Source organism: Dipteris shenzhenensis, chromosome 26 (genome assembly GCF_047967505.1).
Source record: "Dipteris shenzhenensis isolate YYH24624 ecotype China chromosome 26, Dip_SZ_1.0, whole genome shotgun sequence".
Classification (NCBI taxonomy): Eukaryota; Viridiplantae; Streptophyta; class Polypodiopsida; order Gleicheniales; family Dipteridaceae; genus Dipteris; species Dipteris shenzhenensis.
Genome location: NC_141621.1, coordinates 3,360,410 through 3,376,027, shown reverse-complemented (window position 1 = coordinate 3,376,027; position 15,618 = coordinate 3,360,410). Strand labels below are relative to the sequence as shown.

Sequence of the window (15,618 nt, the reverse complement as noted above, 5' to 3'; positions counted from 1 at the left end):
GTAGTTAGGATGGATGGTTTCTAGCCCCTTGCAAACCTTGATCAAATTTTTCTTGGCAATCACACACCAATTGTTGTGCCTCGGTGAGGTGTTGTTTCTCAATGGCAGGGTCTAGGTATTCACATTGAACTTTGGGGGGAATAGGTTTCCTATGAGTCAATGCTCCCCAAGTGTCATCCCCTCCTTTTGGTAGTTGATTTAATTGGTTATCGGATGAGGGAGTATGACTAGAAGAGGATGAGGTAGAAAAGGTAGCTGTGTCCTCATCGGACTCGTTTGGATAATCACCTTGTCGAAACCTTTTCCCACCTTAACTACACCCCTATTGTTTACCTCTCTAGGTTGGGATGTACTAGCCTTATCTCTTTTGGCCTGCTTACAAAGTTCCTTGGCTAAGCGCCTTAGCCGGGGACCTTGTAATTACATTTAAGGATACATAGGACACTTGGCCTTTCTCAATGTTGAGAAGATTAAGAGTTTTATTCTTAGGTGCAATAGTTGGTGCTTCTGGTCTCTGCATTGAGAAATCATTATAGAGGTGGTCACAACAGCGCACACTCGTGCTTGTGTGTTTGAAGGGGCCATGGTTGGTGCAGATGGGGTGCCCCCTATAAGGACAACCTTTCAAGGAATGAGGTCCTTGACATTTTAAAGCATGAGATCAGTGGATTAGCCGCTCTATTGTATGGACACTCATTAGTTGTATGAGGATCTTGACATGTATAGCATCGAATCGGTGGTCTTCTTGTTAAGGTGTTCAGAGATAGAAGCCGTTTGGTAGATGGGGATATATTGGTTGACTTGCATAGCTTAATGACTTATATAGTTGTACTGAATTATAGTATTATCGGAGTGAGAATGAGTATTCCCACTAAGGGCATGACCCAGTTCTTCCCAATTATTATGTAGTTCCTCCATTCAAACTTGATTCATAGGAGTAGTTCATGGTGGAAGTCATTGAGGTCCTCGTATAGGTGGAGGTAACGTGATATTTTGAGCCCTAAATTGCCCTTGGATGGCAGGAGTGGTTCCATGGATAGCTACTTGTCCCTGGTTGGATGGCCTTGGCGGTGCGGGTGACGTAAGAGGTGGCCATTGCTGGTACATCGACTAGGGAATGACCTTGGGATAAGGACACTGGGATGTATCATGGTTCCCCCATCATGCACAATGTGCACTGTAGAGTGTGGGCCTTACTGGAAGGTGAGGGCACTCATTGGAGGGATGGTTCCCGATGCAAATCCCACACCACACATTATCGCACCTTGGAAAAAGGTGAGGATTACTTGCAACTTCCCCTTTTAACTAGTGGCTTAGTCGATTAATCAAGTTGGTATCCAAGTCCTCCATGTTCATTCCTTTAGGTGGCTATGGCTATCTCCTTAGCTTCACATGGTTAGTGGCCTTCAAAGTTTAGGAGGCCGCATATGAGGTGGATGAAGGATTTTCCCCTCGAGCCTTTTCCTTCATATTATCACCTAGATGTATTGCAACCTTGTTGCATAGATAAAACAACATGGGATTCATTGCGAACAGATGATCATGAAGCTTATAGTCCCATAAAGCTATGAGGAAGCATGGCACTAGTTTGGCATTAATCATTCTCTCATGAGGTTCACATCGTGAGTTCAAGTGTTTAATCCTGGCGAAATAGACTGTGAGACTTTGTTTCCTTTTGCTTGACCTTGTAGAGTTGGTTGATAGGACTCCATTTTGGTCCACTTGGGGCAAACCCTACTACGAATGCCTTGCACAAGGTGTCCCAATTGATCTTCTCCTCTAGGTTCATGGCCTTGAACCACTGTTTAGCCTCCTAAACTTTGAAGGCCACTAACCATGTGAAGCTAAGGAGATAGCCATAGCCTCCTCAGGCTCAAGGTCAACTCTTAGGACTCTTCTTGATCTTAAGTGCATGCATTGGTCAACGCAATTGAGTCCCCAATTCTAAGTTGAATCCACTTCGACACTGGGTCAAGGGCAACAGCCCCTTGTGGATTCCCTGTGCCACAACATAGCAGGGTTCCAGCGGGGTGTAGGGCAATGCCCCAATGATGTTTTCAAAACATGGGGTTTATTTCAATGCAATATGCATGCAAATTTCATCATTTTTGTCTAAATCTGTAGCTAGCCAATTGCCAAAATTTGGTCACTGCGTTAATGCTAACGTAGCGACTTGCTAATGCACTAGGTTAGATATAGTAGTGACTTGGATTACTCAGCAGTAGCAGCAGGTTCATAACATGGCAACTTGAAAATGTGATGGGCATGGAGTCACTACTTCAATACTAACCAGACGGGCTGGGAGTCACTACTTTAGTACTAACGCAAGGACTTGATATAGCAGCGACTTGATAATGCAATGACTTGATAACGTGATGACTTGGAGTCACTGCTTTAGCACTAACACATCGATTCATAAGCATCGACTTAATAATGCGGTAGCTTGCTAATGCATCAACTTCATTAAAGCAGTGACTTCATTAACGTAGCGACTTGATAACACGATACGTTGGGAGTTGTTGTGTTAGTAATAACACGATCAATTGACTTTTGATCTGACCACTACCAGTGCATTTAATAACATGTGGCAGGCGACAGGTTGTGTCAGGATTTAATGCAGCAGGTTGTTGCGTTATTAATGCATCGACTACTATGTTATCATAGCATTGACTTCAGGATTTGTGGTGCTAAGCTCAACATAGCGACACACAGGCACACAGTTTTGCCAACTGGTTTTTGGGTTTTCCCTTGATTTCTAGAGTTTCTGTTCATGATTTTTTTTGTGTGTGGGGGGCTATACTACCTAATCTACCTACTCAATGCAAAAAATAACAAGAAAAAATAACTTTTAAAGGATAAACGTGGTGTTTTGCAAAGAGTGGCAGTTTTCTCATTCCAAACCACTACAAAGATCACTCCCAGGATTTGCTGTCACACACATCTTAGCAAACACATAAAACTACCTTTTTACAAACTTTGAACACTAAAGAACACCAAAATCCCTTCAAAATCACTCCAAATGACATTCCACACCTCTCTCTCACTCACACCTTCCTATACACAAAAAACCAATAGCTTTTCTCTAAGCTTACTCAATGTTGGGCAATGGGTGGGTAATTAGAGAAGCAAATGCAATGCAAAAGCGCACCTAGAACTCCTCGGTAGTAGCATGAAAAATGTGTAGTCCGGCAGTGACTCATGTGTCATGGGGATCTTGCAGGAATGCTGATGGAGTACTCCTCCAAGCTACTCTGGGTTGAGAGTAATGCATGCAAATGCCATCCACTAGTGTCACTCTTGCGAATCCCGGCTTGTTGCGATTGTGCATCCATAAGGAGAACAAAAGGGAGGGAAGAGGGGAGTGGAGAAGAGAATAGGAGAAGAGAACATGGCATTCATAAAAGGCACTATGAGGGAACAAGAGACAACTCCAAAGAGCGGGAGGAGAGCTTGTATTCCAATGTGTGCAACCAATAAGTGAAGACCAAAGTCAACCATTTGGCCTTTTATACATGCCACCTTTTTAGGGAGGGCCAACCCTATTCCCTTCATACCACTCTCTTTCCTCATTCTTTACAATCATCTTGGGCCCATTCCGCTCCAAGGCACAACCCTAGCTCTACAGACTTGCCACTATCCATCAAATGGCATTGCTAACTAATGTAGTTAATGCTACTTAGGCCGCTTTATTAAGGTGTCATGTACAAAATAGAGACATGATAGAGAGAAAAAGACACCACCGTTCGAGAGTGTCACTAAATGCAAGAATCTTCATTAGCCTTTCACATACCACGTATGGTAGGCGGCTAGACTAGAGAATAATAGAGAATGTGAAGAGCATGAAGCCAAAACAACTTGGAGACGATGGAGTACTAACACACAAAACATATGAAACCCAAACTCTCACTCACCCCAAAAACAATACTTAGCACTCTAACTACAATTTGCATGTGCTAATGAAGTCGACTTGACTAAGAAGATGAAAATAGAGGGCAGGGATGATTGACTCATTTTCAAGCTAAATCCCATAGACCCTTATGATTACAAGTGGAATTTTGTAAAAAAGGAGATCCAACTCACACCCTCTAAGCAAATCCAACTCTTTGCCATAGTATGAGCCAAGAGGGCTTCCTCGCACCATTGCTGCCGATGGGGGAAGCTCGCCAACAATTGGGTAGAAGAGGTGGGAAGGCGAATTGCATCCTCGTGTGCCGGAGAAAAATGCTCAGCACAACCACCAATTCCCATTGCACTAGTTGTCTCATCGGATTGGCCTATCTCTACCACTGGCGTGGCTTACCTGGAGAGAATGTCTTCAAGGTTTCTAACAACGCCACTTGGATATCCCGGCATCCTAGTCGAGCGGTGGAATGCTAGTCTGGAATCCTTGAAAGTCGTCAGGCTTGTGGTGGGGAAGGACGGGGAGAAATTTCCGCTCATAGTTGGCACGAGGGGCGGGGAGTAGAGCATGAGTGGGGCGTGTATGAATTTGAAGTGTATAAAGCATGAGTGGGGGGTGTATCAATTTGAAGTGTATATAAGCTTTGATGTTGTGAAAGAGAAGCAAGTGTGTTGTTGTGTAGATGGGGGAAGAGGCAGAGCTTGCCAATGGGTTGCCTGCTGCATCTTCTCTCTCGCCTTCCCTCCGAGCTTTCCTTGACCGTGAGTTCCAATCACTCGATGATCTCTCTCGTGCCCCCGCTCTCGTCTCTCGCCTCTCCAGCGACCTTCATCGCTGCCAGGATTCCCTCTCTCACCTCCAAACCAAGATCTTGGACAAGGTGGCAATTTGGGCATCGCATTCCCAATCGCTTTCGGATTCTCTCGCTTCCGTCGGTCAACAGATTCGCGACTTCACCGTCATTGCAGAGCGGTCCGCAGATGCTCCTGCATACGCAGGAGGCTTCCAGTCCCGCCAGAAAGATGAGCTCGTCGGCCATCTTCCTGTCCTTGTAGAGGAGGTAGCTCGAGTAGAGCGGGTGCGACTCTACGCAGGTTCCTCTGAGGTCACGCTGTGCTTTTTGCCTCTTCGTGGCGTGCGCCTGTATCTAAAGTTGATTTGCGTGGGAAGTTTGAGATTTTGTTTTGTATGCAGAAACTGCACTTCGATTGGAGGCTCTTGTTGGTGATCTCGAAGATGCGGTGGCATCCGTTGTGATGGCCACGCCCAGGATTCAACTGCCTCGGAAATTAGCAAACTCGCCTGCTCCAGATGTGAGTGACGTTGAGCATTACTTAATATTTGAAATTATTCCTTTCCTCTCTTATCGGCGAGGGAGCGAAAATGAGGCAGGAGCTTCTTGTGTTTGGGATTATGCCGTCCTGTGTCTGGAAATTCTACATGGTATGTATGTAAGCCCAAAGTTTGGCTTGCTCGGAGCTAAGAAAATAGCAATTGGAGGCTTTGCACCAATTTTAGTGAGGTTTACGAGGATTCAGCTATTTCAGCCAGTTTAGTGAGGTCTCTAAGAGTGGTTGGGTTGAACATTTCAACCTCATATCTCACTTTCGGGTTTAGGGCTGCTAAATATTTCTTTCTTCTACTCCTTTCGAGTAACTCTAAAGAGAGTTTCCAAAACTTGGCTGTGAATTCAACATTACTCTCATTGTCAAATTGTTTGAATCTTTCCCAATGGAAGGTCAAGTTCTTTTCATGCCTTGTTGTTCCACAAACTTAGTCCATTCAAGGATAGACTCTCTTCCTATTTGTGACAATGACCACCACATTAAAGTATCCTTTTGTAGATGTAATCATGCCACTCTTGATCGGTCTTGTCTTGATGGGCAAAGTACAGCTCAAAATGGTGACTCCAATTAAGGATTCTATCAACCTCCCTTGCTCCATCATATTGAGGGAACTCAATGCTCTGTCGTGCTTGGAACATGACTCTACTTCTCTTGCCTCTATTCTCAACCAGCCACCATTTCCCTCTTTCTCCCAGCTCACCACAACCATCTCATGGATGTCTCCCCCCCACCTATGGCAGTTGTCTCTCATCTCCACCCCTTTGTCCCTATCTCCTATCCCCCTCACGCAGCTCCCCTTTATGCCCCTCCCTACCAAGTGCTAGCCTCCAGGTTCCCATCCCTTTACATCCAACCGTTAGCTTTACTATACCCGTATCAGCCAATGTAGGTTACACCCTCCATGGAGGTCTAGGAGTAGGTTCTCATAGAGGTTCACTGCCTTTCTATATGAGAGGTTGAGCGCGACATATGTATATCCGCAGCCTTAGTCAAGAGATGCTACAGTACCGTAAGAAGCTATCTCACGTAGCCCATCAAGTGGTAACAGCTCAGAGTAGTGGGCCGATAGTAGAGGTGCAGAGAGCCACCATGCAATCAACCATCGAGGATAGCATGCGAAGGCCACCGTCGATTCTTGACTAGTAGCAAGGAGCCAATAAGGCTCTCAACATAGAGTTTGAGATCCATCGTATCTCCACCACGGCCATCGATGATGCGTCTAGTTTCATGGCTTCCACCTTATGAGTCCCGGAGCATGGGATGCATGGTGCATAGGGTGTGACCCCACTCGGGACTCGAGAGCAATCTCTATTCAGAGACATGCAGGCGTGTCTTGTAGCATTACAGTGGTGGACAATTCTATGGGACCACCATCAGATCCATATGGCTGAGAACCTCTCACTCTTATAAGTAAAGGAGGGTCATATGGGACATCTTCTGCAAGGTGGGAAAGTGGGTAGTGGTTCGAGATGGGCTGCTCTTGATGGGTCCTTGACGAGTGGTCCCCTTGCATAGCGGGATGGGTTCTATGAGATTCATAGCACTGAGATCTTGGCTTGCTAAAACCTTTACCAATACCAAGATCAGTTGTCTGGAGCAAATCGTTGGAACTCTGGGGCTCCCAGAAGGGCTGGAAACCCTAATTGTAGAAGATTCAAGCAGCCGGAATAGAAATCGCAGCAGAATCCCTAATCGTTGCAAGATTATGAGGCTGGAACAAATCACAATTTGGTATGGAAGGAGAAGACACAATTCACAGTAGTAGAAAGAGCTCTGGGAGGGGGGGAGAGAGAACAAAACACAGCACTAGGGCCCAAAAATAAGGGCTGGACCCCCCTGAAGGTCTTTCTTGCAATAGAAAATACTTTGTACAACTGGCTCTGAGGAGAGCATGAAGCTGAGTACAATTTTGAATACATTTGGGAGGCCTGGGGCCTTTCTTTTATAGACTAGGCCTAGCAAAAAGCCAGGGCTTGTTTTCTAAAAGCTACTTTTAGATAAAAGCCAAGCATTTAGGATTTTCTTCCTAAATTTGAGGCTTTAGGCGCCTTTTTAGTCTTGTGGATCCTCTTTTTAAAGAGGCACCTCTTGTCCTTGCTTTAGAGCCTTGTGGGACTTGCTTTTTATGCATTTCTCCCCAATCTTGGGTCCTACACATTGCAGAAACAAATTCGAACACTTTAATCCATTAGAGGTTAGCAAAATGCATGCATTCCTCATTCTTGGACTAATCCTAGTTCCTTGTGGGCATCCCCACAATTCTCTTTTACCAATCCAAAGCAAAAGTAAACAATAAAACTTATTCTTAGTTAACCAAAGTGAACATTCTTTGACTGAAGTCAATTCTAATAAAGATTATACTTTATTTCTTGGGAGAAGTACCAAATGGTGACATCCCCTCGGCTTCTAATCAAGTGCCCTCAACTAAACACCTTCCTGATATAACTACAAAACTTGAGGATATTTTGAAAAGAAGTCCTCATCTACCCACTTGGCATCAAGTGCCGAATAGTTCTTATACTTGCCAAGAATCTTCTGATGTCCTTGCCTCTGTGTAAAAGACACTATCTCTTCCTCTCTTGGATCTCTAATTCTACGTTGACACAAATCACGGGCGATGGCATTCAATTATTCCACCCAGCTCGTGGATCACAGATTTTTCAAATTAATTCGTTCCTTTGTTTCTTTCATGCTTATCCACGAGACCCTCATTTCCTTAGATAGTTCTCCTTGCCAAATGTCATCATTTTAGCCTCTCCACTTGGTGCACCTTTTTTTTTACCCCTCTCTTGGGGCACATTAAAAACCACTTGCCCCTTGGCATTATTACACATTTAGGTGCGCCTAGGCCTTAGCACTCAGAACTACCTAGTTAATGCCATTTCACCCTCACCTAGGACCTTGGCAGTTACTTCTCTTGACCATTTCAATTACGCACATTAACTATTACAAAAGTTGGTCATCTAAGAGAAAATGCCCACCGATCTTTCCGAGGTCATGCTATCTCGGCTAGAGCATAACATTCCTTCCCTCTTCAAGCATCAGCGTCCTCGATGATGAAATCTGGGAACACTCTCCGTAACTGGTATACGGATTCCCAGGTAGCTTCCAATAGAGGTTGACCATGCCATGCAACCAACACCGTGGGTATCTTCCGATTTCGTATTTGCATTGTTCCTCGGTCCAGGATTCTTGTTGGCTTGCGCCTTGCAATATCCTCTATCTCCTGAAACAAAACTACACCTTCGATTAGTGAGTCACCTGTATGCAAAAATTTCTTTAAGCGCGAAACATGAAAAACCGGGTGCACCTTACACCCCTGTGGCAATTCTAATTTATAGGCTACACTGCCTATTCTCTTTAGAATTAACCACGGCCCACAGTATCGAGGTGATAACTTAGCACACTCTCTTGAAGTCAACGACTTCGAGTGTGAAGGGACTCTGAGAAAAACTTTTTCTCCTTCCTTAAATACTCTTATAGACCGATTTTCATCCGCATACACCTTGGCTCTATCCATAGCCTGGCGGATATTAGCTCTCGCAAGTGCTAGCATCTCCCGCATCTGAACTACAAAGTTCGCGGCACTAGGCACTTTCTGAGGTACTCCAACTATAGTCGGATTGGCTGGTCTATAACCATAGTTCAGCTCAAACGGACTAAACCCGGTAGAGGAATGTTTCCTATCATTGTAGGCAAACTCCAACAATGGCAACCACTTGTCCCATGTATGTTGTCTCAATGACACATATGCCCTCAGCATATCCTCTAAAGTCTGGTTGACTCTCTTCGTCTGACCATCCGTCTCAGGATGATCCCCACTACTCATTCCCAACTCAGTCCTTAGTGTCTCAAATACCGTTGTCCAAAAATGATCGGTAAATTTGACATCTCTGTCTGACACTATGGATCTAGGCAATCCATGCAGACGAAATATATGTCTAATGAACAAATCTGCCACTTGCGGGGCATTAACTGACTCTCTAGTTGGAATGAAGTGAGCCATCTTGGTTAGACGATCAACCACCACAAGGATAGAATCATACCCTCCTTGTGTTGTAGGTAGTCCTACAATAAAGTCCATGGAAATGCTCTCCCACTTACTTAGTGGTACTTCCAAGGGCTGTAAAAGTCCGGGTGGCTTCACCCGCTCGGCCTTGCTTACCTGACACGAGAAACACCGTGTCACATATTCATGAATATGCTTTTTCATCTTTCACCAAAAGAAATCTCGCTTCACGAGATCATGTCTTCTCGACTCCTAGATGTCCCGTACACGGGCTATCATGGCACTGTCGAATGACTCTCTGCCTGAGATCATTCTGACCAGGTACTACAACCTTGCCATTTCTAACTAGCATACCATCTCTTATGGTATATCTTGCATAAGTTTGGCCTTTCCTGGATGCCAGGTCATCCTGTTCATTTTCCTCGGGTTTTAACACATGAGCTTTAGGCCACAAGCTCTGGACAAACTCGTCCACTTTTTGAGTTTCTCTTATCTCGGTCATTAGAGCACTCTCTAATACCGTGAAACTCAGGTTGTGCATTATGCGAGACAACGCATCAGCAACCTTATTGTCTTTTCCTCTTCGGTACCGAATCGTTAGATTAAACTCCTGCATGAGCTCTGCCCACCTAGCTTGGCGGCCCCTCAAGTCAGGCTGTTTGCAAAAATGTTTTAGAGTATCATGATCCACATCCACATAAAACTCTGAGCCATATAAATAATGCCTCCATGTTTTCAAAGCATGGATGACAGCATACAACTCCAATTCATGAGTTGGCCAATTCCTTTGAGAGGGAGAAAGCTTCTTGCTTTCAAAGGCTATTGGCCTTCCCTCTTGAAGGAGGACTGCTCCTACCGCAATGCCACTTGCATCGGTTTCTAGGAACAACGGTTTCTGGGGATCAACTATTTTTAACACCGGTCCTGAGACCACAGCTTGTTTTATGGCGTTAAAACTTTCTTGTTGATTCTGTCCCCAAGTAAAAGGTACTTTATATGAGGTCAGATCAGTCAATGGCGATACTATTCCGGAATGTCCTTTGATATGCCTTCTATAAAACTGGACAAATCCCAAGAATGATCGCAACGCGGTCAGACTCTGAGGGATTGGCCAAGTTAGTCTCGCAGCCACTTTCTTCGGATCCATTTCTACCCCCTGTGGAGTAATTATGAACCCTAAATATTCAAGCCTAACCATACACAGTATAGTTTTCTTTTTATTCACATAAAGACTGGCTTTCCTCAAAGTACTGAACACTATTCTTAAGTGTTCACGTAGTCAGTAATACTTTTACTGAATATCAGGATATCGTCAATAAAATGTACTACGAACTTTCCGATATACGAACGTAGTAAATCGTTCATAAGCATGACGAAGGTCGCTGGAGCATTGGTAAGTCCGAAGGGCATTACCAAAAACTCATAATGACCAAACCTGCTTCTGAAAGCGGTTTTATGCACATCCTCGGCTCTAATCCGGATTTGATGGTAGCCGCACTTAAGATCTATCTTGCTGAAAATCACGGCTCCATGTAATGCATCTAGCAAATCATCAATCCGAGCCATCGGATACCTGTGCTTAACAGTGATATTATTCAATGCTCTGTAATCTATACAGAGGCGAAACATATCATCCTTTTTCTTCTTTAATATCACTGGCGAAGCAAAAGGTGAGAAACTTGGTTGAATCTGCCCCAACTTGAGGTATTCTTCCAGTTGTCTACGCACCTCCGCTTCTTCAGCAAAACTCATTCTATAGGGAGGTCTATTTACAGGTTCTGCCCTCGGGATCAGTTCAATCTTATGTTGAACTTTCCGTTCTGGAGGTAACCCATAAGGTAGTTCATCCCTAAAACATTCAGAGAACTCCTCTGTTATAAGATTAGCCAGCTTGGCCATCTCACCACTTTGCGTAACATCAGTGCTAGCCGAAGAATCATCCACCGGCTCTACCGATGCTGTGCAAAGGAATAAAAACTCTACTTGAGCTTTTCTGATTTCCATCACGGAAACCAACGGTCCCTGAGGTATATCTTTCTCACCTCGCAAGACATAAAGCACATCATTCATCTTGAATTGATATACGTGCTTTTTCCAATCAATGGCTGGATTCTTCTTAGAATGCCACGCCATACCTAGGGCTATATCTGCATGAGCAAGCTTGGTCATTTCAAAATCAAGCTTCTCAGCATAGTCCTGAATCCGAAGCTCCAATTGGGTAACCCTTTGGTCCCATACTTCAGTTGAACTTCCATCTGCCATCCTGACTGTATACGCATAGTCAGATGGACTTGTCTTTAATTTCAGCCTCTTCACGAGCTTGGAGTTAATCACATTGTGAGTTGATGCCGAGTCAAACAACACAATGACATCATGATTGGCCACTTGCCCTTTCATTTTAATTAACTCCGTATCATTAAAGGCTGTATACCCCGTTGCTGCGGGCTTAGATAGGATGTTATCAGGTGCACTCGTCACTAACTTAGCAACAGATACACATAACAAACAAGGTACTAACCTCTGAGAAGGTCCCGCCAGTTGCATCTGCATATGTTCCGCATTGGGACTCTCCTGCATTTCCACGTCGCATTCAGATATTATCATATTAGCCGTGCGACGGTCTTTATTCAGTGGACAATCCTTCCACTGATGTCGCTGAAGGCAGCCGAAGCACAATCCTTCTTTTCTAGCTTTCTCTTTTTGTTCAGGGGTCAACGAGGACTTTGACCAAGTCCGGGCTGCCATTGGAGTTATTTTCCTTTTCACCCCAACGGTGGTACTTGTTTTTACTGGTCCCTCAACCGGCTTCACCTGCTTGGTTTGGCCACTTGGCTGCGAGACACTTGTCTTTGAAACCCATTTCCTCTGAAATCCTCCTTTTTTCGGGTACTCATACTGAGTCCCTGCCTGCACAAATCCACCAGATCTGCCCCTGACATCCTCATAGTTCAGGGCTACTGCAATAGATTGATCTAATGTAGTCACATATTTTGCCCGAACTTCCATTTTGATTTTGTTGTTCAGTCCATAAATAGTCTTTTAACTGAACCGACATAGGGAGAGGGTCTGTTATTTTCATGACACATTCCTTGAATTTGTCAGTGTACTCTGCCACCGACAGACTCCTTTGACGAAGATTTCTATAAGCATCCCAAGCTCGGGACTCTTCATTAGGTGGGAGAAAGTGTTTCTTAAATTCAGCTTTAAACCCTTCCCAGGTGGTTGGAGCAACTTGATCCTTCTGTTGCTTTATCCACCATCTATCCGCTGCCTCAATAAACAGGTGTGTGGCCTCGCGGATTTTCTTTAGATCAGATCTAATTTCACAAATGGCGAAGGCTTCTTCCCACTTGTGTAACCAAACCTCGATCACATCAGAGCTGCGCTCGGTCATCCGACCAGCGTACTTCTCCGGTCTATAATTAGCGATATTAGGCACTTTGACCCTTGCGCGCTCTAATGAATGGATACTGGGCTCTAGCTCTGCTGGAGCTTTGCCCTTATCAATTCTAGACGGTCTAGCCGACAAGGCTTGTATCATCTCCCTAATCTCATTCTGACCAGCATTCACTTGAAGCTGCTGGTTCATAATCTGCTGTAAAGCATCTTCTAATATCGAAATCCTACCGATCAAAGTAGGTGCTGCATGATGTGACATCTGTTGTGTAGACTGCACTCTAGACTCACTAGGATTCACCCTAGAATTCTGCCCTTCTGGCTCCATAGTTTCACAATGGAAGATGGTTTTTTTTTAAAAAAGTCTTTTCTAGAACCCAAATAAAAAATACATATACCCTTCTTTGGTGCAGAAATAACAGGACCATATGAAAAAAAAACTGTATGGAAAGAAGCGGCTCCCTGATTTCTCCTCGAAATCTCGATTGGTCCTCTTTTCATCCACCGTTAAAGATACCAAAGCGCTTCTAATGCGCGTCGGTTCACCTGCAACTTTCTGGACTCTCTAAATAGTTTGTCATAGTAACGCTTTGCTAGTCTTTGTTCCCATGAAGATTCCGAATCGTCTTCTTTAGAATGAATGAACCTGTATGTTTCTCGAAGAGTGTCCTGGTCTGTCTTCAATGGCTGCCTTTGGTCTCCTGCTGCTTTGCTGTAGGAGTGTGATCCTACGCCTACGCAAACGAACGTCCACGTAACCTCTGCACTCCGCCTGCTACCAGCCGCTGCCTTACGTGACCCCAAAGTCCAGCCACAATTCAGAAGCCCCGTTTGGTTTTCTTTCTCGTCGACCGTCGAACCACCACGCTACCCCAAGCCCAATTGAAAAAACGTCGTCAATCGTTGACGACCTCCATCGAAGTAATCCAGCACCCACGGACCTTCGTAAGCCAATTGCGCGTCAGCGCGTTACGGGACCCCCAGGTCACCCAACTAGCCTTCTCCGTTGACAGTCCGAAATGCCATCGATCAGGCATCGCCAGCAGCTCCATCACCGCAGAACACCAAACAAAAATTGGCCGTCCACCTGGTCCCTTCACGCACAGCCTCCGTCTTGTCCCTTACTCTCTCAACCTGGCTCTGATACCAACTGTAAAAGACACTATCTCTTCCTCTCTTGGATCTCTAATTCTACGTTGACACAAATCACGGGCGATGGCATTCAATTATTCCACCCAGCCTAACTCTCGTGGATCACAGATTTTTCGAATTAATTCGTTCCTTTGTTTCTTTCATGCTTATCCACGAGACCCTCATTTCCCTAGATAGTTCTCCTTGCCAAATGTCATCATTTTAGCCTCTCCACGTGGTGCACCTTTTTTTTCCCCCCTCTCTTGGGGCACATTAAAAACCACTTGCCCCTTGGCATTATTGCACATTTAGGTGCGCCTAGGCCTTAGCACTCAGAACTACCTAGTCAATGCCATTTCACCCCTCACCTAGGACCTTGGCAGTTACTTCTCTTGACCATTTCAATTACGCACATTAACTATTACAAAAGTTGGTCATCCAAGAGAAAATGCCCACCGATCTTTCCGAGGTCATGCTATTCTTCCTTTTGAAGGTGTCTCCATCTTTGCCTTTTGAGGCAGCCAGTGTCCGTAGCAAATCTTACTTTGTTTCCTCAACCACTAGGGCTGAGTGCATCAAATCTCACAGCTTTGTCTTGCGTTCATGCTCACTTGGGTGTGAATACTTAGATGCAGACCAGCCCGGTACTTCGCATCTTTGTCTTCTCTAAAATTTCCTTGAAGGAGTAATCTGGAGGTATGCTGAAAAGAACTTTTGATTGTAAGTCTTGACCGTATCCGTAGCTGTCATGGATACACTCTCCCAAGTTGTATGAACGTCATCATAAAAATTCTTTGGCAAAAATTGCTCGAAAATTTGCTTCTGGAAACTCTTCCACTTCTTGGGTGCTTCATCTGCCACTAAAAGAGCTCCCCACCATGCTCTGGCATTGCTTGTAAGATGGAGACCTACGGTCTTGAATTTTGACGTTTCATGATAATTTCTTGTCTGGAAAGCATAAAGGGAAGAATTGAGCAGTTCAGTCTCTGAGAAAGATACCTCGATTTCAGCACCCGTTCGAGGAGATGATGTCTCAGCACATTCCACCTTCCCACATAGAAGGATTGATCAAATATCTCCCTAGGGAGCATCTTGCCTCAAGAAAGCGTTCGCGAAGTTCTCCTTCAGTTCAGACTAGATGGTTCTAAGGTCAGGGGCCTAGGTTTACCGAAATGTGTAATTGCCAAGGGGCAAATGGAATTAAATGATACTCCAAGAGAGGGGTAGATGGTATACATGCATGTGAAATAACGTGAGAATTTGAATTGAGCTTGCTGTCACGAAGGTTGACTGGGAGGAACAAAGTAGTATCATTGCCCGTGATTAGCTTGGAATTGTGATGCTTGTCCGTTTCATTTGGTATCAAAGTAGAAAGTCGAAGGAGTTGGGCCAGGCTTGTTTAGTCGGTTGTCATGGGACTTGAGTGTGTTACGTGAAGGCTTCTTTTCCTGCAGGGTACTACTTCCTTCACCGTCTCTTGTCCTCCTTCCATTTATGTCGCAAGACAATTTCGGCCCGTAGCCTTATGCTCCCCTTTGCCTAGTTGTGCCCCTCTCTTCTCTCTTGATCGTGGTCTTGGGCTCAAATTCGGGTTGCCCCTTCGCCCACAGCCAAAACACAGAGAAAGGACCTCTCGTTGGGGTTGCAGCCAAAAGCGCCGTCCTAGCTATAGAGCGCATCGTGTCAGCTCTCGGTTACTTGCTTCCCTTGTTCGACGGCTTGTAGTATGGGCAGTATTTCTTTGCACAATACTCAGCCTCCGAAGCAATCTTCCGTCCTTTTTTTCTAGTACTGAGGAAGTTTTCGACATGTTCGATCGAATCGTTGGCAGTCGG

At 44.9% G+C, this 15,618-nt stretch overlaps 1 protein-coding gene across 3 annotated transcripts in view; it reads left to right on the top strand.

The window, feature by feature from the left end:
* Positions 1–4,545: 4,545 nt before the first annotated feature.
* The window catches only part of LOC147884544 (RINT1-like protein MAG2), a 44,126-nt gene continuing 33,053 nt past the window's right edge, over positions 4,546–15,618 (top strand). Inside the window, exons 1-2 of one of the 3 annotated variants that reach the window (XM_087397484.1) lie at positions 4,546–4,995; positions 5,096–5,214. In XM_087397484.1, the coding sequence (XP_087253610.1) occupies positions 4,584–4,995; positions 5,096–5,214 (531 nt within the window). In that variant the 5' untranslated portion in view covers positions 4,546–4,583. Of the gene's footprint in view, positions 5,007–5,095; positions 5,215–15,618 lie in introns of all 3 variants that reach the window. The other 2 variants (XM_087397486.1, XM_087397485.1) reach the window with 2 other exon arrangements.